General features: G+C 38.9%; 1 protein-coding gene across 3 annotated transcripts in view; it reads left to right on the top strand.

Moving 5' to 3' along the window:
* anpepa (alanyl (membrane) aminopeptidase a) overlaps positions 1–25806 on the top strand; it is a 44375-nt gene extending 18569 nt beyond the window's left edge. For all 3 annotated transcript variants that reach the window (XM_051650316.1, XM_051650325.1, XM_051650308.1), the window contains exons 10-21: positions 125–190; positions 3221–3396; positions 3489–3565; positions 19126–19259; positions 19384–19439; positions 19522–19669; positions 19760–19851; positions 19953–20063; positions 22772–22939; positions 23689–23829; positions 23946–24027; positions 24433–25806. In XM_051650316.1, coding sequence (XP_051506276.1) covers positions 125–190; positions 3221–3396; positions 3489–3565; positions 19126–19259; positions 19384–19439; positions 19522–19669; positions 19760–19851; positions 19953–20063; positions 22772–22939; positions 23689–23829; positions 23946–24027; positions 24433–24585 — 1404 coding nt within the window. In that variant the 3' untranslated portion in view covers positions 24586–25806. The remainder of the gene's footprint in view (positions 1–124; positions 191–3220; positions 3397–3488; positions 3566–19125; positions 19260–19383; positions 19440–19521; positions 19670–19759; positions 19852–19952; positions 20064–22771; positions 22940–23688; positions 23830–23945; positions 24028–24432) is intronic.
* The last annotated feature ends 328 nt before the right edge of the window (positions 25807–26134 follow it).

Genomic DNA, 26134 nt, shown 5'->3' with positions numbered 1-26134 from the left:
AAATCAGGTTTCAACAAGTTCAAGAGTTCATGCACCTTTCCCCCATATTTCATGATCAAATAATTTAATAATGTTTTTAATTATTATTATTTTTTATTTGTTTTGCGCTGATGCCCTCAAACAGAGTTATCTGAAGCAGTTTGCGTTTGGAAGCTCTGTGCATTCAGATCTTTGGGATCATCTTCAAAAGGTGAGTTGTTTAACTCTGTGTGATTTATGCATGGCATAGTGAAAACATTGTGAGCATTTGAAAAATGCTGGAACTATTACCAAACATAATTGCTAATGATAAACAATGTCAGGTTTTCTAACAAGTTTCCCCAACACTCTGACAAACAGATGGTCCTGCCCCAAACTCTTGCCATTGGTTGAGACAGTGTTGCTGTGTCAGACTGGGGTGCATTTACCGTACATGTCAGGATCCTGTCACTTTAGTCATGTTTATTGTGTGGTGACAGGATCCTGACATCCAAGTTCTGTGTTTGTGTTTTCATGTTCAGAGTATGGTGTCTGGTTCCTGACACCTCAGCCTAGTTCAGTTTCTGTTCTGAGTCGGGATCCAGACACTTGTGCTCCATGTCTCATCTTTGTGAGTGCATGGCTTCGGATTCAGTTTGGCCTTGGTTTTGTTTTAGTTTGGTTTCTCTCCCTTGTGAGAGTTTTTGTTTGTATTTTGTTCTTTTTAACAAAAGCCCTTAAACTTGCCTCTCTGCATTTATCATAACAATTTGGCCAAATTTGGACCCAGCAGAGGCATTATGGGCATCCTCCTTTTCCCATCTCCCACCCCCCTGGGCTTCCTCTGAGAGAATTCAGCAAAACTTGACCAGCTTTGCTTCCTCCATCAGGGAAAGGCTGATGTGAGAGTTTTTACCGGCGAGTTCCTAAGAACAGTGGAGGGGCTTGATTACAATGACAGCACCCTCAAGGACCTTTTTAACACATGACTTGAGGACCCCCTTGGCTCCTGGGAGATGGGAAGTCTGTGGGTTTTATCATTTGAGGGGTTTTGAGTTACCTGTCACACAGGGTGGATTGGGTTACCCCTGACTAAGGTCAGCCTCCCATGATTGACAGGCCCATCATCTCACCCTCATCCGGTCAGACCCCCAGATATCCTATGACCCTTGAGCGGAGGAGGAGAAGGGTTCCTAAGCCCAATGCTGCTGCAGCTCACCCAGAGGGGTCCCACGCCGCTGCAGCTCACCCAGAGGGGTCCCACACCGCTGCAGCTCGCCCAGAGGGGCCTGAATCTGCTGCAGCTCCTCCAGAGGGGTATGAATCTGCTGCAGCTCCTCCAGAGAGGTCTGAGCCCACGGCAGCTTACCAGGAAGGGTTCAAGACCACTGCAGTTTCTCTGGAGGCCGTCAATGTCCCTCTTACCAACTTAGTGGCTGCCAAGCCTGACCCCTCACCAGTGGCTGCTGCCCAGCCTGTCCAGTCCCCTCCAGCTGCTGCCCAGCCTGTCCAGTAGTCGTCACTGACCTCACCCTATGTCCCACGGATACTTGCCTGTCTGCTCGTTCCCCAGTGGCTGCTGCCCAGTCTCATCCTTCACCAGCAGCCACCGCCCAGTCTGACCCTTTGCCAACAGTCGCCACCCAGTCTGATCCCTCGCCAGTGGCCGCCGCCCTGCCAGACCTCATCCCTTTCCTCAAGCCTACTCCCAGGTCGTTGGATCCCACCCCCTACCTGGATCCTCCTCCCAGACTGCCTGACACAATTCCCTTCCTGGTGGTTCCTCCTGGGCCGCTGGACCTTGCCCCTTTCCTGGTGCCAGACCTCATCCCTTTCCTCAAGCCTTCTCCCAGACTGCCGGACCCCACCGCCTACCTGGATCCTCCTACTGGGCTGCCGGACCTTGCCCCCTTCCTGGTGCCAGACCTCATCCCTTTCCTCAAGCCTTCTCCCTGACCGCTGGACCCCACCCCCTACCTGGATCCTCCTCCTGGGCCGTTGGACCTTGCCCCCTTCCTGGTGCCAGACCTCATCCCTCGTGTCAAGCCTCCTCCCAGGCCGCTGGACCCCAACCCCTACCTGGATCCTCCTCTAGTCTGCTTGACCCCGCCCCCTTTCTGAAGCCTTCCCCCTGGTTTCCCCTACCCTCCCTCCCTTGGTTGGTACTTCCTGTGCCTCCGGTCCTGCCTTGGTCTGTGCCTCCAGTCCTGCCCTGGTTTTTGTCTCCAGCCCTGCCTTAGTCTGTTTTTGTGTTTGGTTTTATGTTTGATGTTCCCCTTTTTATTTGGGGGGGGGGTTAATGTCAGGACCAACTTTGGTCATGTCTATTGTGTGGTGACAGGATCCTGGCATCCATGTTCTGTGTTTGTGTTTGGAGCATGGTGTCTGTGGTACACTTCAGCCTAGTTCGGTTTCTGTTCTGAGTCAGGATCCGGACACTCATGCTCCATGTCTCATCTTTGTGAGCACATGGCTTCAGGTTCTGTTTGGTTTTCTTGTCATGTGCTCTTCTGTCATTCTTGTCATACATGAAATCAAAAAACAATTAGCTATTTGTCAGTCCCTGAGTCCATCCCCCTTCATTTAACACTGATAGGTAATGTAATTGAAAATGTACTCATATAGTCCATAAAAAGTAACTAATCTGATTTTGCACTTTTAAAAATGCAATATAATCTAATTACAAATACTTGATGATTTTAATCTGATATCATCCTGATAACATGTAGCCAATTACTACCCAACACTATTGACCAATGTGGGTTTTTTCATACAATATCTAGAGAGCAGAGTGGCAGATGGTCGATATAATACCAAAATATTTAAAACAATTTAATAAGAGAAAATAAGATGTACACAATATTGCTGAAATAATTTAACTTTGAAAAGCTTTAAAATATAGAAAACAGAAATTGCCTATAATGCATTTACAAGGCTGTCTGTAGATTTTGGAACTGACACAAAGTGGGAGGTTACACTTCTGTTATCTGGCCAAGTGGACTCTATTATCAGCCAGGGCTGCGTTTCCAAAAAGCATTGCAAGCTTTAGTTGATCGTAGAGACTACTGGTGCCAATGGTTTCTATGATATACTTAGGCTTACTTTGCTTTTGGGAAATGCTGCCCAGTGCAATAATCTCTAAATCACCAAATATTGGCCGATTAATAAAAAAGCAGTTACAGATGAAAGTAAGTTAACATTGAACATATACACACTTCACCTTTAAGGAATCTATAATTATTGCATGTAATGTCTCAACCAGGCCGTTGATCAAACTCCAGGGGTGAAACTACCATATAGTGTTCATGATATCATGAACCGCTGGATTCTACAGATGGGTTTCCCTGTAGTCACCATTGACACTCAAACAGGGAACGTCAGCCAAAAACACTTTCTGGTCGAGCCAGAAGCAGTAGTGGACAGGAAATCTGAATTCAAGTAAGATTCTAAACACCTTTATTGAAATATTTCTTGATCATTTGAAAACATGTTAACTTGTTATCAGGCTAATTACATTTTGCATAACTCAGTTATGAATGGTTTGTGCCTATCACATGGATGAAGAAAGGTCGGGTACTAGATCAACTGTGGCTTCTACAGAAATCAGGTACATTACACTTATCTTAACAATCTTATTCATCTACTATCTTATATCAAGATGTTGCTACAGTACATGTCTTACATTCTCTAGCCAGTAAAATCACAGGTCAATAAGTTATTTTGGCTGTGGCTCTCTGTACTCAACTGCAAGGGTATCTGGTCAAACTGTACTAGGGAAAGAGTCAAATATTAGTCATTTTCTACAGGGAATTCTACATGCATGAAATCCTGGATTTTGGAAAATTAGATTTGTTTTGGATAATATTTGGAGGAACATATGTTCAGCCGAATATTACTTGATTATCTTGATAATCCCTTTTAATTGGACGCTTGGCTCCAATTGGAATAAATTAATCATGGCTTTTTCCAAAAACTGCACTTTTACAATGACATAGGTAACTGAGAACTGTTTTTGCATGATGGTGAATATGCTAGGTGTCAGCAAATAAAAACAAAAATGAACTTAGTCCACCTTTAACCTTGGAATTAGCAATGAAATATTGGAAGCTAAGTTGCATTTGGTCTTAGATCAGACCGATCTCACAGTGAAATTGGAAAGAGTAGGTTGACTTTTCTTTAGGTAAAATGTATCTATGCTTACTGAAATCCAAAACACTGCCCCCAGTGGCCAAAGCAGTAAGTGTTTTTGGGTGTATGGGTAAAATTGAAATTTTCTGGGTGAAATGTCCATAGAGGGGCGCCAAAACCGAGTTGTGAAGCGAGTAGTATTGAGCTGTACAAGCTGTAATACAGTATAGAGTAATGCATATTTTATAAACTGTACCCCCCAACCCAAACCCCAATCCTAAATCTAACCATTAGTGGAGAAAAATGTAACATTAGAGGGAGAAATGCAACCTCCAAATCGTGCTTGTCACTGATTATACAAATGCATTTAGTTTTCAATGCGGGATCCAAACCCAGGTCTCCCATGGTGATAAGGCAACGTGCTCCCGGCCACAATGGAAGGTAAACATACTGGAGCTGATGCAAAAATGTCTGATAGGAGATAAAACTTGTCAGCGAGTCAGCATAATGAGGGTGATCATAGGGTACTGGAACTCTCGGATACAACATGATGACTTCCCGTGCAGCCACATCTCTACATTAGGGGCAAGTGGGGCTAAGCCCCCCCAGAGGTGTGCAAATTGGATGGCATCATCATGAATTTATTTTAAGAAATATTATATTTTCCGCAAGTTAAACGTGTTTTATGTCCATTATACAAGAAAAAAGTATATAATCTTTTGAGAAATTCTATTATTATTAAGGTATGTTGCATAAAAGCCATTTAATCATTCTCATTTGCTATGCGTTGGGCTAGCCCTTCATCCTCAATGTTAATCAATGGAGATCTGGAGAATGTTATGCAGATGTGCAACGAGCATTCAAAGAAGGCCTGAGGGGCTAGTTTGCCTTTGCCCCTGAGCCAATCAAAAGCTTTGATCATATTTATGTCAAGCTGTTGACATGAACATTGGAAGTTGCCAGGTGCAGGGTAGACCTGCATAGTGAACTTCATTGGTAAGTTTTAAAAGCAATTTTTTTTCTAATGTGCTGCTGGTTGGATTAGTTAAAGTGTACCGTTCATCATTTCAGTGAATTGTATGCCATTGCATTGAGGTGTTGTTGGTGCATTGGTTTGTATTAGATTACAATGACTGCTAAATACTGTGATTCTGTCAACAACTTTTGGGCCAGTTTCTATGTAAAATCCCGGGCCGATTTCTCTTCCTAGTCCGCCCCTGATGCACACACTTTGACGATTTGCCTATTTGTGGTTTACTTTCACTGTCACTTGAGCTTTTTGACATGGATGTGCATGTCTTAGTGGTGTTTTGTGCTGAGATTAAATTATTGGGGATGTTTGTATGGCATCATGTTCAGAGGTTGCGCTAGAAAAAAGTCTTTATTCATCATTCTCTGTAAAATTTCTGACATTATCTATTTTTATAAGTCATAATTGTTTTTATTTTATAAGTACTAGGGCATTGAGGGATGTAGCATCCATTATAATGGCACATACATGACAGCAGAAAGGCTTGTGTGATCATGTTGCTTGGATAGTGCAACCAATCTATTAACAGCTATAAAACGTTGAAACTGTGTTTCAGACTTCATGTCTTGATTTTTTTCTTTGCTTTGCTCATTAGGGGTTCAAGCACGAAGTGCTGAAACCCTATTGTAATTGTAAGGATTTGTTTTGTTATTATTCTTCTGCCCTAAAACTGATTGTGCAGACCAAACCGTAAGGCCTAGAGACTTGAAACTTTGGGGAATGGTAGTGCACCCGTTGGCTAGCCATACTTTTTGGGCCATAACTTCTAAACCGTAATGCCTAGAAGCAAAATTTTTCCTGTGATTCCTTGGGACATGACGAATCGAAATACCACCCATCAAATTTAGCTCCGCCCTCTAGATTTTTCGCTATTTTGGATTGTTTTCAAAACATCATTTTTCAAACTAGTCCTAGGCCGTTTGCATGATCGGAACCAAACCAGTGCAGAAAGATTCTCTGGAGTCCCAGTATCAATAGTGCTAAAAAAAAGTTTGAACTTTTGATTCATCGTATGCCAAAACATACAAAGTGTGCGTGGATGGTTTTACTAAAATGGTTATAATTCTTGAACGGAATGAGATATTTTCACAAAATTTAAGACACTTATGTAGGAAGTGAATCTGAGGACACATGAAAAAAATGCGCACCTCAGCCACTTGGTGGTGCTATTCCAATGACAAACGTTATAGTGGCTTTAACTACAGAACCGTTGGTCCAATCGACTTGCATGAAGTGTCTTTATCCAAGGTACCATCAAAGATCAAAAGAATATTAAATTATAACAGCTCATTTACATGGACAGAAAGCCGTTTATTTTTAAAAAACTGCTTAAGACATGAAATAGATGTTTACCTTTATATAAACTTTGTTAGTGGCGTACTCTTAACAACAGTATACAACTGGTTCATCCAGTAAGCAGCTCCACAGCAACGTCATTTTACCATGACGTTGCTGTAAATAACGAACATGGCATCTGAGGATGACTTCGCTATTTTTTGTTCTCCGTTGTTTCGCTTTATTTTCATATGTCCCTCTGTTGCTGGTGTGTTTGCTTTCACCGTGACCTGTGGCAGCATTGAGCTGCAATAGTGGGGTTTCCCTCTTACCTCACACCGGGGTTCCCCGAGGCACTTGAGCACATATATATGCACACTCAAAAACCAATAAGAACGCCACTTTTATTCTTGACACAATGAAAGATATAGAATGAAATATATATGGAGTGGAAGATATAGACTGGGTTTGGCAAATGGGGCTCTCTGGTGAAGCTGTGTTGTGCAGCATGGCAAAAAACATATGATTTTCAACTTGCTTTTCAGAGACAGAGAAAGTAAAACCCTTCACCATCTGAATTTAAATACAAAATATAATATCCCATTTGATGACCAAAACATGTGTTTTGAGTTAGTGCTTTTATACATGTGGAAATGAGCACATAACAGGTGATACTTGTGACTTGGTGCATCACAGTACCATTGGAATGCCAGATCAAAATGTAAGCAATTATTGTGAGATTGTGATTGTGATGTCATGCAATGTCATTACTTCATTATCAACTACCAGAATAATGTAATTAATAAATTAAATGAGTGTGATTATAAGTCTTATGTATGGAATGAAATACAAACCTATATTGTTTTGCGGTGGTGACCCACCATCACATACACTACAACAGTCAAGTAACTAAAGCTGACTATGTAAAGATATTCTCAATACACAAGATAATAGCCATGATAATATAAGCCAAACATGACACAAAACACATCCTTTATATAAATCCTCAGACAATTCTCAAGAGAGGCCTTACTTCTCATTTATCCCAAACCACAGCATGAAAACTATGAAAAAACAGCACGAAAACAGCCTATTTTAAAACCAAAAACCCATTAACAAATTAATAAAATAATTTTATAATCAAATTAAGCTGTGCCCTATTACTGTCACAGATCATTGATGAATCTCTCATGTGTAGCTAGTTAATTTACATGATTATAAGCCACCAAGGTGTTTCTATCAATTCCTCAGGTGCATCATTAACAGGTGTATTAATGACTCTCCTAATAAAAACAGTATCTATGTGTGTATCAAACGTTCAACAATGGTGGTGTGAAGGACTTCACAAACAGAAGGGAAGGAGGACACAGGGAAGTGGGTTTTTCCAGACTCAGGCAAGGCTTTTAATCGGCCACTTCGGTGCTTAACAGCTTCACAAACTCAACAGTTTCAGAGACACGTAGGCACTCAAACTCATTAGCTTCACGAACATAAACACATCAGCTTCCACGAGCACTGTAGGCTCCCTTGTGCCAGACTCTCTCTGCCTCTCTGCTGGTGGCGTGGCCGTTTATATGCCGCTCTCCCCATGCTCACTGGAATTAGAGCTAGGCATAATCTAGCTCAGGTGTAAGCGCCCTTACCGCTTCCCTCTCTCCAGAAGGACGCTCGACCACGCCCCTGTTGCCACAGGCGGCTTTACAAAGAATCCTTCTGCGATGCAGAAGTCAGGCAGTGTAAATAAATGCCTACATAAGGGCAAATTTAACCCCACTTGACTCTCTATCTGATGATGACATCATAAGAAAATTCTGGGTTCCAAGGACCAAGATCCTTGAAATGCTGCAGGCTGTGAAACCACACCTTCAGAGGGCCACAAGAAGAAACAACGCCTTAGTCCAGCAGTGCAGTTCTTAGCTGCACTGCATTATTATGCTGTGGGAAGTTTTTATGGAGCTGATTGGTGATGGCCTGTGGCTCAGCAAGCAAGGCTGTCACAGCAGTAACACCTTTGCTGTTACAGCTTATGAACACAATGCTGACTTTCTCCAAAGCTCCTCGGGAAATCCAGCTGGCCAATCAACAGTTCCATAATATTGCCAACTTCTCAAGAGTAACTGGCATCATCAATGGCATCCTGATCCCAGTGGCAAGTCCCGTGGTGAATGAGCCCATGTACATTTGAAGGAAGGGCTATCCAGCCATTAATGTTCAAGTAGTGTGTGATCACCAGTGGGTCTTCACTGACACTGTGGCAAAATGGCCTGGAAGCACACATGACTCTTTTGTGTGGGCCAATTCTGCAATTTGCCAGGTGGCTGAAGAGGGTGGCTTTGGCGACAGCTGGCTGCTTGGAGACAGTGGATATGCTCATCAACCATTCCTCTTGATACCTGTGCAGCATCCAGCCACCATTGCAGAGGAGAGGTTCAATAAGGCCCATGGAAGGACATGCTCTATAATGGAGAGGGCTATAAGAGTGTAGAAACAAGTCAAGTCATTTTTATTTGTATAGCGCCTTTCACAACACACATCGTTTCAAAGCAGCTTTACAGAAAATCATGCATCATGCAAAATCAATCATGAAACTGTAATATCTATAAAGTCTTAGAGTCATCATTGTATAGTTTGATTAAAGACGATTATGAAATGTGTATACAAATAAGTAATTAAATAATAATTGTATTTAGGAACCCAGTGAGCAAGCTGAAGGTGTCTTTGGCAAGGAACACAAAACTCCATAAGATGTGGGTTAATGGAGAAAAATAACCTTGGGAGAAACCAGGCTCACTGTGGGGGCCAGTTCCCCTCTGGCTAACAGCATGAATATAATGCCAGTATTACTTATTTATGTGCAGTGCAAGTCATGGTTTAAAATGTAAAACTAAGAAAGTGTTAAGGGCCAGTGTTTAAACAAAGATTTTGTAAGAACTGTAAGATTAATGACTAATGTCTTTGAAGTTCATCCTGGATTAACTGCAGAAGTTCATATAGATGCATTGTCCTTTGTTAGTTGGCTGATGAAGGCTTTTGTTGGCAATTTATTGATAGTCTATGTATTCCATTTTAAGAGTGTAGTCCATCATTAGACCAAGGTGATGCTGGCCAAGACCAGTGAGGTGCTACGCAGTTCAACCGGCTGGTCATTTCGGTGAGGTCTGCCCTAAGTCCAAGGTTCAGGCAATGGCATATGAAGTATCCCATGTCTTATGGTTGGATTTGGCATTAGTTAATCTGTTGAGGTCCATCATAATAGACTGAATTGATGTCTGGCTGGCACCGGCTGCATTTAAGAGACACGTCACAGTGGAGTCCGATACCAAGCAGGAATGGAGCTGGATTCGGCCGGTTCTGGTGACCTCGGGATAGGAGTCCTGAGGTTGAGACTTGGAAACAAATAGAATAATATTAGCGCAGATGCCATTACATTTTTATAGAGTTATAGATCATGATCAGTGTTTCAGGTTCCGGCAGACCTAACTAAAGCAGCCTAATTGTGTGGTGAAGAATAAATTAGGTGTATGCATGGCTAAATAGATGAGTCTTTAGACTAGACTTAAACTGATTGAATGTGTCTGCATCCCGAACAGTGTTAGGGAGACTATTCCATAGTTTAGGAGCCAAATAGGAAAAGGATCTACATCTTTTTGTGGATTTTGATATTCTAGGAACTATTAACAGGCCAGAGTTTTGCGATCGTAATGAACGTGATGGAATATAGCGTTGTAGAAGGCCACTTAAGTACTGTGGATCTAGACCATTCAAAGCTTTGTATGTAGTTAACAGGATTTTAAAATTAATACGAAATTTAACAGGTAGCCAATGTAACGATGATAAAATAGGGCTAATATGATCATATTTCTTGATTCTTGTCAGCACTCTGGCTGCTGCATTTTGAACCAACTGAAGTTTATTTATTGAACTTGCTGGACATCCTCCCAGTAATGCATTACAATAATCTAGTCTTGAAGTCATGAACGCATGAATTAGTTTTTTGGAATCAGCAACAGAGTGCATGTGTCGTAACTTAGCAATATTTCTTAGGTGGAAGAATGCTGTTCTACAAACAATGGAAATGTGATTTTCAAATTACATATTGGTATCAAATATAACACATAAGTTCTTCGCTGTTGAAGACGAGGTAACAGTACATCCATCGAGAGTCAAATTATATTTTAGTGTCTTATTTTTAGAGGTTTTTGGTCCAATAACTAGTACCTATATTTTGTCAGAATTGAGTTGAAGGAAATTTCTGTCCATTCAGTCTTTGATTTCATTGATACACTCTGCTAATTTGGAGAAAAATGAAATTTCGTCGGGTTTCGAAGAAATATAAAGTTGGGTATCATCAGCATAACAGTGGAAACTTATTCCATGATTCCTGATAATATCTCCCAAGGGAAGCATATACAAGGAGAAAAGCAGAGGCCCTAAAACTGATCCCTGTGGCACTCTATACTTAACTTTTGTTTGATTTAACAATTCCTCGTTAACACAGACATAGTGGTAGCAGTCTGCTAAATAGGACCTATACCATGCTAATGCAAGTCCACAAATGCCAACATAACTCTAGCCTATTCAAGAGAATATCGTGATCTATTGTGTCGAAGGCAGCACTAAGATCTAAAAGTACTCAAAGAGAAATGCAGCTGCGAACAGTTGATAAGAGCAAGTCATTAGTAACTCTGATAAGTGAAGTCTCTGTACTGTGGTGTAGCCTAAATCCTGACTGAAATTGTTTATATATACTATTTCTCTGTAGAAATGAACATAATTGGGAGGACACAACCTTTTCTTAGTATTTTTGACATAAACGGGAGATTTGAAATTGGTCTATATAATTTGCCAATTCTCCAGGATCAAGTTGTGGCTTCTTAATAAGCTGTTTGATAACTGCCATTTTAAAGTTTCTTGGGACATGTCCTAAGGATAGCGAGGAGTTAATAATATTAAGAAGAGGTTCTGAGATTAAAGGGAATACCTCTTTTAAGAGTTTAGTTGGTATTGGATCTAACATACATGTTGTGGCTTTTGAAGTTTTGTTAGCTCTTCATGACTTATGACAAAGAAAGGATTGAAGTTCCACATGTGGAAAATTATGATACTCTGTTTTCTGAGGTACTGTGACAGATGATTAATTCAGATTATTTCAATTTTATCAGTAAAGAAATTCATGAAGTCATTACTATTGTGATGTGACAGAATATCTGGTTCAGTTGAGGCTTTATTCCTAACCAGTTTAGACACAGTACTGAATAAACACCTAGGATTTTTGTGGTTATTTTTTATGAGTTTGCTAAAATATGCTGACCTGGCAGTTTTTAGTGCCTGTCTGTAGCTACAGACACTATCCTTCCATGCACAGCAAAATACCTCTAATTTTGTGTTCTTCCACTTGCGCTCCATTTTCTGAGCTGCTATCTTGAATATGATCATTGTACCATGTTGCAGGGCTTTTTTCTTTCATTTTCTTTAATCGAAGGGGGGCGACAATATCACGAGAGTGCTAGAGAAGACTGTACTTATATTTTTTATTATTTCATCAAGTTCTTCTTGACTTTGGGGCTTACTGAGTATATGAGATAGATCTGGAAGATTATTAATGAAGTTGTCTTTAGTGGTCGAAAGAATTGTTCTACCTGAACAAAACAACGTTTTCGCTGCGTAAGCAAGTCCAGTCGCAGCCTGAAGCTGAACCCCTCCAAAAGCTGTGCTGTTGTAGTGGTTACTGCAATTCTTCACAACATCGCAGTCACAAAAATTTGTTCAACTTCCTGAGGAGGAAGATGAGGGTCATGATGTTGCTGTTAATGTCGAAGATGCTGCTGCTAATAACGATGATCCTCTGAACCCATATTAAGGCAGAATACATCCTGCAGGAGCAGAAGTCAGAGAACATTTACTTCAGAATATGTTTGGTTACTTTTTTTTAATACAGTTTGCTTACTGTATTTTCCATTATTTCTTCTCACTGACATAACTTGTGTTATTAAACATTTTGTGTAATTTCCTACCTTGGTCTATGTTTTTTCCCCCCTGCAAGCATTAATTGAAAGACCACTGCAAACAAGAAGCATACAGTACATTTGTTTTCTGTAACAAAGCCTATTGAGAATATTCCATATTCTATTATATTCTACTTCTGTGAACCCGACACAATAAACACAAAACCACTTACACAGACATGTAATCCCATACAGAAATCAGATATATGGCCATACATGTATATTTATACAATTATTGTTCATTTATTTAAGCATATTGGCTATATAAAATTACACTGTGATTTGAGAAATTATGTTTTACATAGATGAAAGTGTAAAATTTTTAAATATTTGATACTACACACAAAAAACTGCAGATTTGTTGCATATATGTACAGTACAGATAACTTTTTATATCAGTGAAAACCATTAACATGCATATTGTGTTGTACATATATTGCCATATTTGAAATTTTTCTCAACATTTTTTTGTAACTAAATAATAAAATAACTCACCTTTTCTATGTGGAAACTAAGCCAATCCTGCATTCCAAATGACATAAATAATGCCTTCAGAGGGCACTTCGAAGGGAGAATAATTGTGACAGTCATGCTGGACGATCGGTTCAAACAAAACTTTAAGCCTTCCAAAGCTCTCAAAGTGGATGGTGAAGTCTTTGAAAGGAATATGGCATATGGTGTGATAACTCTGAATAGAACACACCCCAGCTGTGGTGAAATCAAATATGTCGGCACCACAAACTAACAAGGAACTATGCATTTAACCACAAGTGGAGAGCTGTAGTTCCAACTACACAACTTTGCGACGCTGTTTGCGAATGTTCGTCGGAACTTTCGGGAAACACCAAATCACTGAACTATGTTGGTAACGATGAAAATTGCGACCAAAGTTTGCTAATGATGCTTTTGGGAAACGCACCCCAGGGCCGTTCCTAGATATTAAGAGGGGCTAGGCAAATTTTATTTTGGAGGCCCCCCTCCCCTTACAAATTACTGATTTAAAACAAATTACTGATTTGGAAAGTAAAAGAATGTATTATGTTAGAGTAGTAATGTAAACATCAGTTTTACTTTGGAGTAGTTCACACAGTTAATTGATGTTACAACAGTTGTGTTCGACTGGGGGCCTGCGCTGACTGATCGGTGTCTGTCTAGAAGTAATACATATCAGTTTAAAAAACATTTGGTGGATTTTTATGTTAAATTTCTTATTTTTATTAATGAATGTGGTATAACATGCAACAAAGTTGTAGGTTATTCTGATAATCACTTCATCATAAAATCTGCTTCAAACAGTATAATTTTTTCAAAGATTCAATGCCACAAGCTTTGGCAAATATAATAAAAAAATAAATTTAATAGTTTTTGATTAGTTCTTCCTCAAAGGTGCTCATTGTAGCAGCCTGGTAACTTCTAAACAAAACTTTATTACCTGATGAACTGATAAAAACCTGTGCACCCCTGTCTCACAAGAGTTGCATTGCAGCCAGTCAGAATGGATTTTCTGTCAGCTCTTGCCATGCAGTAATTTGCATCATGCTTGCTCTGAACGGTCTATGAATATTCTATAGGCAAGCTGTCTGAGACTGTTTGTTTTACAAGTACATAAACTAAAACATAAGGGATTGCAAAATAATAAATCCCATATCCATAACACATTTTGATACAATGACATACTTTTATTACTATTAATATTCACATTACAATATATTATAGCCATTTCTAAAACGTCAACACATCAAAGAATATGCTTTTTTTATCTCCTGCTTTTTAATAAACACTAATATAATGAATAAAAAAAAATTTAATAAATGTTTTATTAACATTAATTTTACTGGTTTAAGAATAGAACACTGAGAGTCATGTGATGCCATGCGAGGAGCGGACGTGTAAACGGCGAGCTCTGCGCACTTTGCTAGTTTTAAATTATTTTTTATGTCATAAACCGGTGAGATTCAATACACCCTGCTACATATCTGTTCTTTGAAGTCAACATGGCAAAGAATTCAAAATCCTCAGGCTCTGGAAATATTAAAAGACACTTACGTGCTCAAGCTGAAACCTCTGACAGGCCCGCAGATGGTGTGGCGGGAGAAATTCAGCGTCAACTGGCAAGCATGTCTGTAATGCTGACGAAAGTTGTTGCTGATTTAGAGGATCTTGCTGTAATACATCGATATATTTCTGCGATGGAAACTAAATTCTCTGAGTTGGTTACAAGAATCGAGGACATCGAAAGACGGATCGATTATCTGGAGTCATCAGAGAGAGAATTAGCTGCTAATTCGCTAGCGACCAAGATTGACTTGGAACGTTTTTGAAAAACTGGAGGATTTGGAGAATCGTAGCCGGCGAAACAATGTCCGAATTGTTGGAATTCCTGAGCATGAAGAAGGTTGAGATATGGTGAAATTCCTAGATAAGCTCTTCCCGAGTCTGCTCGACATAACAGGCCACAAGCTGGAAATCAAGGGAGCTCACAGAGTCCCGGCTCGGAGATCGTCTGAGGGAGACATGCCCCGATCAATTCTGGCCAAATTTCTGAGATCATCCAATAAAGATCTCGTGTTGCTCGAGGTGAGGAGCAAAGGAAAGCTTTCTTGGATGAATCATAGCATTTTCTTGTTCCCATACTTTGCGAATTCGACAAGAGAGAAACATGATCAATTCAAGGAATGCAAGAAACTCTCACATCAATGGAAGATCGCTTTTGCACTGATGTTCCCGGCCAAGCTGAGAATAGATACTAAGAATGGCCGCAAAATATTTACATGCCCACAGCAAGAATTGTCTTTCATAGAGACAATGGGATAAGTAAGCCATTTGGTGATTTTTATGTGGCCCCCGAGTGAATTGACTTGCTGAGCATAGACTGGACTGTCTGAGGAAGCTGGGCGACATTATGTTTCTTTTTGTGTTGGTTCCGCCTAGTGGCTGTAGTTTGTTTTGTGTAGTAACTCTATGGATCAATGGAAGATCGCTTTTGCACTGATGTTCCGGCCAAACTGAAAATAGTTACTATGGATGGGTGCAAAATATTTACATGCCCACAACAAGCGATGTTTTTCATAAAATCGATGGACTGAGGAAGTCATAGTGTGTTTCTCACGTAGCCTCCAAGTGAACTTGACTCGCTAAATATACACTTGGCCGTCCGGGGAAACTGGGCGCCTGTTTTGTTTCTTTTTGTGCTGGAGTTTTTTCTGTGCTTATGCTTCCTGTTTGCTGGAGTTTGTTTTGTGGAGTATCTTTTGCAGGACATTGGAAGGATTAGGACATCTGCTGCACTTATGAACAGCCGGCTCACTGAACATTCGTTTGACTGTCCGAGGAAATTGAAACAATTTTTTTTTGGTGTGTGTGTGTGTGCTGGTTCCGCTAGTGGCTGGAATCTGTTTTGTGGAAGAACACACTTTTGATACAGTTTTGTGAATGAAACTACATGTTCTTTGTGTTTATTCTGCCTATTGGCTGCCATCTCACTTGATGCTGAAAAGTAGAATGGGATTATCTTTTTAAGATTTTAGAAATATATGGGTTCGGCAATACTTTTATTGAATGGATTAAGTTACTTTATAGACACCTGGTAGCTGTGGTACAAACAAATGGATTAATTTCAGATTATTTTTCTCTGGACAGGGGCACCCGGCAGGGTTGCCCTCTTTCCACATTATTGTTCTGTCTTGCCCTAGAACCATTAGCTGCCGCGATAAGTAGGGAAAATTATTTTCCAGGGGTAATGGTGGGAGGTATGGCACATAAGCTTTTGCTTTACGCAGATGATATTTTATTATTCGTCTCCAACCCCACTAGATCTATGCCTTGCCTCCACAGAATTATTAATTCATTTTCTAAGTTCTCAGGATACAGAGTCAGTTGGTCTAAATCTGAAGTTTTGGCTCTGACAGCGTACTGCCCAGTAATGGCTTTTCAGCCGGGCACTTTCCAGTGGCCCAGACAGGGCATTAAATATTTGGGCATTTTATTCCCAGCAAATTTGTGTGATTTAGTTAGAGTTAATTTTGACCCCTTAATAAAAAGGTTTTAGAGCAATGTGGGCAGGTGGGCTTCATTACATTTATCTATGATTGGGAAGTTTAATGTTATTAGAATGAATTGTATTCCAAAATTCAACTACCTTCTACAATCTCTCTCTGTAGATGTCCCCCTCTCTTACTTCCAAGCAATTTGATAGCATAATGAAGTCCTTCATTTGGAATGGAAAGCGTCCCAGATTACATTTCAATAAGTTACATTGGCCAGTTGACAAATGTTGGTCACTTCCACCTGAGACAGCCCCTCCCTGGTTTGGTGTTGAATAGGAAGTTCTTGCCCCTGTTTTGCCACTTCAAAGCCTTTCTATTAAAATAACCGGAGAAGTTAAGTCACACCCCGTTATCTCGCATTTGCATGTGGTATGGACAAAAGTGTCCAGAGTGTTTAATTCGGACATTTATTTAAATGTTGCCTCGAGCATATGGCTAAACCCAAAATTACATATTAATAAGTCCCCTTTCTGCTGGTCAGAGTGGATTGTTAGGGAGGTTAATATGCTTGGTGACATATATGACAGTGGAGTGTTGAGATCATTTGAAAATTTGGTCCAAAATTTCAGGATTCCCAGATCTCAATTCTTTACGTATTTACAGCTGTGCCACCTGCTCTGTACTATTTTTGGGAGTAGCATACACCCCCCTAAAGGGGCAGATACTCTAGAAGTGGTGATTACTGCTTTTGGAAAAGGTCATAAGGCATCAGTGTATTACTCCCTGTTAATTCAGTGTCTGGAGGACGGAGCTTCAACTTCTCTCAAGAGATTATGGAAGAGAGATTTAAACTTGATATTGGAGGAGGGAGTGTGGACTAGGATTCTAAGTCTACATCTAGAGATTCAAGGGTGCGTCTGTTGCAATTTAAGATTTTGCACTGATTATATTAGACACCCTCTAGATTGTATAGACTTAGCCTTAAAGACAGACCCACCTGCTGGCGATGCAATTCAGAAGACATAACCCATGTTTTTTGGGGATGTGTTAAGATACAAGAATTTTGGTTGAGGGTACAGAGATTTATGTGTGACGTATTGGACACACAATTTTCATTTTGCCCCAGACTATGCATCTTAGGTGATGGAGCGGTCATTAATTTTGGGGATAGCCACTTAACAATTTGGGTCCTAGCCAGGGTTATGGTTGGAAGACAAATTATTCTTAGGGGGTGGAAGATGGCTGGGGCACCCTCGTTTCAGGAGTGGTGCGGGGTGATGGGCGGGGTGGCAGCATTTGAGGTGATTTTTAGACGTTGGGAAAATGGGATTTATTTAATAGGAAGTGGGGTGGATATTTGGCTTTTTTGGAGGGTTTTCGGGGAGGGGCAGTGGAGAGGGATTTGTAATTTTTAGTTTGATGTGTATGTGCATTCTTGTTTTTTGAAAGTATATTTTGTTAGGTTTTTTGTTTTTTTAAATGTTTATTTTTATGTTATTATTGTAAGTGACCACTGTAGTGCGTGTTTGTGTCGGGTGGGGTGTGTGTGGGGGGGGGGGGGGGGATTGTTTGGGGGGAGGGGTTTAATTTATATAACTGATTCCATATTTTATGTTGTGTTTATTTGTCTTGTAGATGGAATCAATAAAAAAAAAAAATGTTAATAACAACAACAACAAAAAAGAAATAACAATAAAAGATTATTCTGAACTAAAAAAAAAAAAAAGAATAGAACACTGAAAACCCCTTGTCCATCAACCATTAATATGAATAGCCTATTAGAGGAATGCATTGCATGGTGTTTCTCTAAGAAATATGCTGAATTCAATGTTTCTGAATCAAAAGCTCACCATCTTTAAGCTCGTTCTTTGTCAGTCAAGCATCTAGCTACTCACATTATTGCAGGCAAACAGAATAATATCTCACTTTTAATTTGTTTGCATCTCAGTTTCTGCTGCTCTTGTTTTTTTGCATGCAGTGGATAAAACTGTAATCGTGCCTCTCAGCATGCCTAGAGGGAATATTACCTCGACCATACAAACGCGTCCATGAACAAGCGCTAAAGTTTGAGCACTGGAGATTAGCGAAGTAGACATCAGACTCATTTTACATGTTATTTGTCGCAATGCTGACAAAAGGTGTCATTTGTGTATTTTCCAAGCGCTAGAAATTACAATTATCATGCACAGCCCTGGCTAATTACAAAGTTCACATGTCTTTTGGAGGCCCCCTGACAATGTGGAGGCCCTAGGCAATTGCCTAGTCTGCCTACTGACCTTATTCATGCTAAAGCCATCTTTGAATTTTAATGACAACCAGGCTGTGAGGGTTAGACTTTCCATCTCTTCAATGGCACCCACGGTATAAAGCTGTAAAAAGCTCCTAGATCACATATGATATTCCACAACTCATGTTGCCTTGAGTTTGTTTTTGTTTTTTGTCTACTGTATAATCCAAAAACACTTTAAACTGCAGAACAGCCCACTGAAGAGACTGCACGTCTATCCCTCACAGCCTCGTTGTCCTTCCCATCAAAAATCACAGATGGCGCTGCGCTAACAGACTGTCTAATTAACACTTAATAAATGTCACAAATGAACCCCGTTAATTGCTGCTTGCAGCTATATTTTAAATGTTTGTTCTGTTGACAATGTATAGTAAAATCAAATGTTCTCTAAAAGAGAGAACATACAGTACATATGAAGATGCTACTTAAAATACCCCTTTGTGTACCCATTTTAAGCCATACACAAACCCATGAAAGTCAGCAAAAATGAATGGGTGCTGGCCAACCTCCAAGTGTCTGGATACTTCAGAGTGAATTATGACCTTGGGAACTGGGAGCGTCTTCTCATGCAGCTAGAATCAAACCACCAGGTACAACTGTTTGTACATCTTACATTATGAGAATGAACAGCAAACACTAAGGGACTAATCAGCAAAAAAAAATAAAATAAAATAAAATAAAAAATACAAATAACTTTCTCTCTTCTTTACAAAGATGATACCAGTACTTAACAGAGCTCAGATTTTGGATGATGCATTTAATTTAGCAAGGTGAGAGTTATTAAAAGCATGTAAGGATGCACATGTATTTATGTATCTACACCATGCATGAAGTGTATTTTTGTTTTTTCAGAGCATCCATTATAAACATAACACTCGCCCTGAGAACAACTAAATATCTTTTGCATGAGCGGGAATACATTCCATGGGAGGCGGCCTCAAGAAATCTCAACTATTTTTTCCAAATGTTTGATCGCAGTGAAGTTTATGGTGCCATGCAGGTTGGTTAAGTTTCATCTTAAGACATCTTAATAATAAAATGCAAAGTAGAACAGTTAGAAATTAAAGGCTGACATACATATTTCTTTCAGGCTTATCTCAAGAAACTAGTCAAACCTCTCTTTGAGAATTTTAAAGCTATCACCTCAAACTGGACAACGGTACCCTCTGGCCACACTGATCAGTAAAGAATTATTTTTTTACATGTCACACATTAACCAGACTCAGTTTGACTGATATTATATTAAGTCTTGTTTAATAATATGTTTTTTTTTTCCTCCTCAGGTTCACACAAATCATTGCACTGTCACTAGCTTGCAGTACTGGTGTGGAGGGATGCAGAGATCTAACCAAGAGCTGGTTCAGAAGATGGATGCAGAATCCTGATATCAACACGTAAGTGCATATCTCAGAGAAACCCTAGCAATTTCCTGTCTGGGGGAGGCCATTTATGGAGTTCTTGCAGGTCGATTGCAGTCCATGTCTTTTGTAATTAAGCATTTAGAAAAGATTAACCTCTTCCACTTTTACCTTTCAGATCTCTTAGCAATTGAAGTTCTTTGGAATTCTGTATCCAATGGGGATTGATAGATAACCCATTTATCATTTTAGCATAACTACTTATAGTAACATTCTTAGGAGATCAGTTCAGACTGTAGCGAATTTATATGTAAATAATTAATTAATTTGTTTACGAATCTTGGCTGCATTTGACCACCAATATATGTAGGAAATTTGGTAGTATAAATGTACACGGGATGGGTTAAAGTGCCCACGTACCCCCACCATTATATGTAGGGAAACAGTATGTGTGAGCTAGGAATTAAATTAAACTGTCCTTATTCTACATTATTATGTAAGGAAATTTATAATGGAATTAGTCGCGCTCGACAACCATTATAAATTAGATAAATGAGAAATAACTACATTATTTGTCCGAATAAAATTCTCCACCATTAAAATTGTAATACGTCTCATTGTATCTGCTCAAAATTTCTATTGTAAGGAATTAGTTTTAATAAGGGAATTATGATTAATTCTTTTTTTGGAGTAATATTATTCTCATGGCTTATTGAAAATAATATTACACATATTTAGGTATAGCTTTGAAGCGAAATCTTTTAAAAACAAGGATGAGATTATTTATCAAAATATACCACAGTCAAATCATCGTTGAATACAGACAAACTTTATTGCTATTCTAAACATAAACTAATCTAACACATAAAACATGAAACAGGTTGGTGAGTAGTGACAGAATGTGAAATAAAAGATCAATACAGAGAAAATGAACATTATGGAGTCTGGTGACAATGCCTTAAGAACCATTTATCCTTCTTTGAGTCTACATCGATTTGCCCAAATTGGATTACCCAAAGTATTTAACTAATATACCAGCACTTTGAGCAAAAGTCTGGAGATGTACTTGTGTGTCGATGAGTTTCCTTGCATTGCGTTCTTTGTGTTGCTTGGTTCTTTGGCTCTTTGTTGAAAGTTCGTTCCGTCTATGTTTTGGACTTCTGTTATGATCGGATAGTTATTGTCTGGATGAAGCGAGGCCTTCTGCAAGAAGGACTCGTGACTCCCATTGGATGTCTGAACCGTAGAGCAGAGAGTGAGAGGCTTCCTTGGGACTTTTGTGTCCCGAGTTTTCCTTGGACTCTACATGGCACGGAGGATTAGTAAGAAGCAAGAGAGCCAAAGAGAGGAGACCAAGCGACGGTTCCAAGAGAGGATTCCAAGAGAGCAAAAGCAAGAGAGAAGAAACACGTTCATCCTGTGAACTGAAATTGGCCGCACCCCAAAAGGTGTCCTGAGCCAATCAGAAATGACTTTTCAGAGTCACATGGTCCTTTTCCGAGTTGATTTACGATCCTTTGTGTGCAAAATTCCCACTCAAAAATAATTAATGTTTAATCATGAACTTTTATATTTTGAAAGTGTTGCAAGAGACATGACATTCATTGTCATCAACATTCTCTACGTAAACAAGCAAGCATTTACATACTAAATGTGACATACTTTTATAAATATTACACATGTAAGTAACAAAACATGAAAATCCCTGATTACCAATCATACTGGTTAATTCATTGGTTTTACAACATGGATAATACATTACACGTTATGAGAAACCTGATTGTCGGGGTATTTTAACAGGTGAAGCCTTGAATAGTACAAGATTTAAAGATTATAATCATCGATTTGTTAGTTAGAAGTGATTACAAATCACTACACATTTTAAAAGGTACATCGGCTATAATCATTCATTTGTCAGTTATAAAAGTAATCACAGGTCAAATTAATTTTCAGAATTATCTAGCAAGGCTAGGTATTGTGTACATTGTGGATCTAAATGCTTTCTGTACATTTTACAGGGTTGACTCAGTGAAAGTACAATGTTCATGGATTCGTTCATGAGTCTCCATTTCCTGATATGGCTGCGGATTTATGCATTTAAGGTCACATGGTCTTACTTGGCCATTTGGTCTTACAGAGGGTTTAAGTTTGTGGAACAAAGAAGGGTTGTCCATATGGGTTAGCTCTGTCATTACAAACCCTAGTTTGAGATTAAGCAGGAATGGTAGAGACGGTCTCCTTCAGCAATTTAGGCACCATGGATTTGTTTTATGACTCTCTAATGGCTTGGTGGGGGCTCTCTCTGATCTGTGGAATTTGGTGTTGTGTTCATTTGATGGCTTCATTCGTGGATAATCCTACAAGACATTGACACTACAAAGACAGTTGGTTTTACACAGTGTGCGAATCATACAATGACTTTTAGGAGGGTCAACTTTTTAAAGGATTTTTTATGGATAATTATTTGGTGCAGTCCCAAATTGCTTTTTGATGGCCCCAGCACTCTTAGCCAAACATCAACATTTAAGTATCTTAAAGCTGCAGTGTGTAATTTTTTTTAATGTTAAAACTATTTTTACTATCCCAGCTTAAAATGTAGAGAGTGAAGAGGGAAAATACATGGTTAGACTACTATAATCTACTAAATTATGGTTACTTACATACTGTATTATTTAAAAATGCTGTTGAAATGTTCCTAATGTAGTATATAGAATTAAACTATGTGCTTATTTTACATCTATCAGGATCCATCCCAACCTGAGGTCTACAGTGTACTGTAATGCCATTTCTGCAGGCAGCGCAGAGGAGTGGAATTTTGGCTGGCAGATGTTCCAGAAGGCCACAATTGCAGCTGAAGCTGTGAAACTCAGATCAGCTCTGGCCTGTACCCAAGTACCCTGGTTACTTAACAGGTAGCTCTACTTTGAATTTCTTACAGTATAAAAAGGAAAAATCTTTTGAAACCAGAATTGAAAAAAGCATGTGGCAAGTTCTTAGAAATTTTATTTTTCGATTCATGATGTTTCTTGATTCAGGGATTTTTGACATTAAAGAATTATGAGTTTTCTTGAGGATATATAATTTGACATCCTGAACCAACCTTGCTATGCCATTAAAAGTTTAAATTATCTGTTATTTTAAATTAACAATCTGACTTTGACACAGTCATGGGGGTCTACAGGGGTCATCTCTGTGATGTAATATCCTATTTTATGGGTTTATTGTCATATGCAACATAATGACTTCCTGCATGTTGGTTATTCCATAGTGACTTTTTTTTTATTTTATTTTTTTAATAATTAGTATTTTATTTGTTTTAAACAAAACAGCTTTACTGTTTGTATTTTAAGAAATAATAATAAAATATTACTCCAAACTACTTAATAAATAAGTTTAAGAATTTAAGACTTGTATTTCTTTGTTACATTCTAATTATGGTTACACCATATAAATACAAATATCACAAAGCCCCACATATAAATGATTAATTTTGATTCAGAAATGAATATAAAAACATGTTCATCAGAGGTGTATTGAAGTCATTGTCTGTATGACTACATGAAAAAAATAAAATTAAAAAATTAATACGTTTATTTTGTGTACATGCATGCTGATACTCTTGTAACTGGAAAGTACAATGTGTATTTTGTGTTTTATCAAGGTACCTGGAATATACAATTAACCCAGAAAAGATACGAAAGCAAGATGCCACTTCTACCATAGGGTACATTGCCAGTAACGTTGTTGGCCAGCCTTTAGCATGGGACTTTGTTCGGGCTAATTGGGACTATTTTTTCAAAATGTGAGTATGTAAATATACCATAACAGAGAGAGAGAAAGAGAGAGACAGAGGAAAAGCAAGAGTGAGAGAACTATTTATAAAATCTATGTAAAAAAAAAAAATTCTTTACTCAACAGGTATGGCACTGGATCATTCACTTTCCCAAGACTAATTGGTGACATCACCAACAGATTCAGCACACCATTTGAGCTAAATCAGGTACATGAATTGACCTTTGTACCACATGGCCAAAATCTATTATTTTAAGTGGAGTTTTGGGAACTAGTCAATATGTAAACACCGGAAACTAACGAGCCACTTAATTTCAAAGCGGAAGTACGTAATGAGGCTCAGTGCAAGTAGTCCATTGGCCTGCAAGATAGGGAATTGCGACATGCAAATTGCACTCAGCACAATTTTTTGGGCATGATTGTGCCATTACCTGATTTGCATATATATTTTTTTTAATGAATCAGGGGCTAAAACAACACATAAATGACACTACCATTCTTAGTGAATCCCCACAATTAGTCCTTCTCCAAAAATAACTGACCCTCATCTACACCATTAAATAAACTTGACTTCAGTTTTTTTAAATCCTTTCTGTCTTCTGTACTTGTTCAGTTGAAACGTCTCCAAAAAGACAATGCTGAGACCGGATTTGGCTCGGGAACTCAAGCCCTGCAACAGGCCATAGAGAAGACAACAGCCAAGATTAAGTGGCTGGCAGAAAACAAGGAACCAGTGCTGCAGTGGTTCATCTCAGAATCAGCGTAACATCATGTCCATGCGGATCAGAGTGATCAGTTCAGTGTCACTTCTGTCGTTTCAGCTAGATGCACTTAAAGGGATAGTTCACCCAAAAATGAAAATTCTCTCATCATTTACTCACCCTCATGCTGTTCCAGATTACTTTATTTTTTCTGCTGAACACAAAAGAAGATTTTTAGAAGTATATCTCAGCTCTCTGGTCTGGCCACCATTCGCTTGCATTGTAAAGACTAACAGAGCTGATAAATTCTTCAGTAAATATTTGTGTTCTGCAGAAGACAGAAAGTCATACACATCTGGGATGGCTTGAGGGTGAGTAAATAAGTATGGGAATTTTCATTTTGGGGTGAAATTCAAATTAAATTTGAAAATGAAAATGTTATTATCATTTACTCACCCTCATGTCCTTCCCAACCAGTATTGTTTTCTGTATTTCTTTCTTTTTTTTCCATGAAACTCAAAAGTTACTGTATGTAAGCATACAGTGATCAGGGGCTATTAAGATAAAAAATAAAAAAAGACAAAGAAGCATGTGGATATGGCAATATGTGGATGCATGAAGAAAGTGAATAAATGATAACAGAATTTACCAGTATTGCTTTAAACTGAGATCTGCTTTTCTTTGAGTGTATTGTAATATCTGATCCTTGAACTCATTAGAAAATTAATCCTGTAATGTGGCTGGATAAAAAATAAATAAATGCTTGCTTAATTAATTTAGCAGATACTTTTATCCAAAGGCTAGTTAAAGCGCATATATCACAAGAACTGTCCTTTTGTACCAATCTGCGGTTTGGTATCCATTGCTCCAGCTACATGCTGATAGTTCATGGGTTGCCCCTTCTATGGTTTGAACTTAAAACATTTTGACTACCAGCCCAGATATATAACCACTTGACCACGTTACCCTAATGCAAATAAGGGCTAAAGTACATACAAAGACTATGCAAAATACACTGACAATGGATCTCCTCAGTATTTTAAGAGCAGTGAGCCTGTTTCAGAATTGTATGCAATTGTGTATAATTATCTTTATTATGTTACCTTGCAATTGTTGCTGTGGTGATATCATATGCTTTTATGCCACTGTTACACAGTAGCCTGCAAGACAAGTAGGCTTTGTATAAATAAACATTTTTATGATGTTTTTTTTTTTTTTTTTTGTACATGTGCTTTTACATTTGTCATTTTGTTGTTCCTGTTGAATAAATATGCAAGTTTTGGAAAGTTATTGCAATTTTTTTTGCCTCTTCCTCTTTTTTGGGATCAATTCACACAATATCTCGATGACATCTTAAAGTCAGCCCAAATATGTTTGCCGGATATGTTTACCATTTACCGGATACGTTTATCATGCCATTCACCCATCGCGTTATAGTTAAGGTGAGCAAATTTTTTAAAAGTGTTAAACCGGGACGGAGGAAGGGGGTGGCACAATATTTAGACACACACACACACACACACACACACACACACACACACACACACACATACATACATACATACATGTTTTGTTTTATATAATCATGGGAACTTTCCATAGACTTCTATGGCT

The sequence above is a fragment of the Myxocyprinus asiaticus genome, chromosome 2 (genome assembly GCF_019703515.2).
Source record: "Myxocyprinus asiaticus isolate MX2 ecotype Aquarium Trade chromosome 2, UBuf_Myxa_2, whole genome shotgun sequence".
Taxonomy (NCBI): domain Eukaryota; kingdom Metazoa; phylum Chordata; class Actinopteri; order Cypriniformes; family Catostomidae; genus Myxocyprinus; species Myxocyprinus asiaticus.
This window is presented reverse-complemented; position numbering and strand designations above follow the sequence as displayed.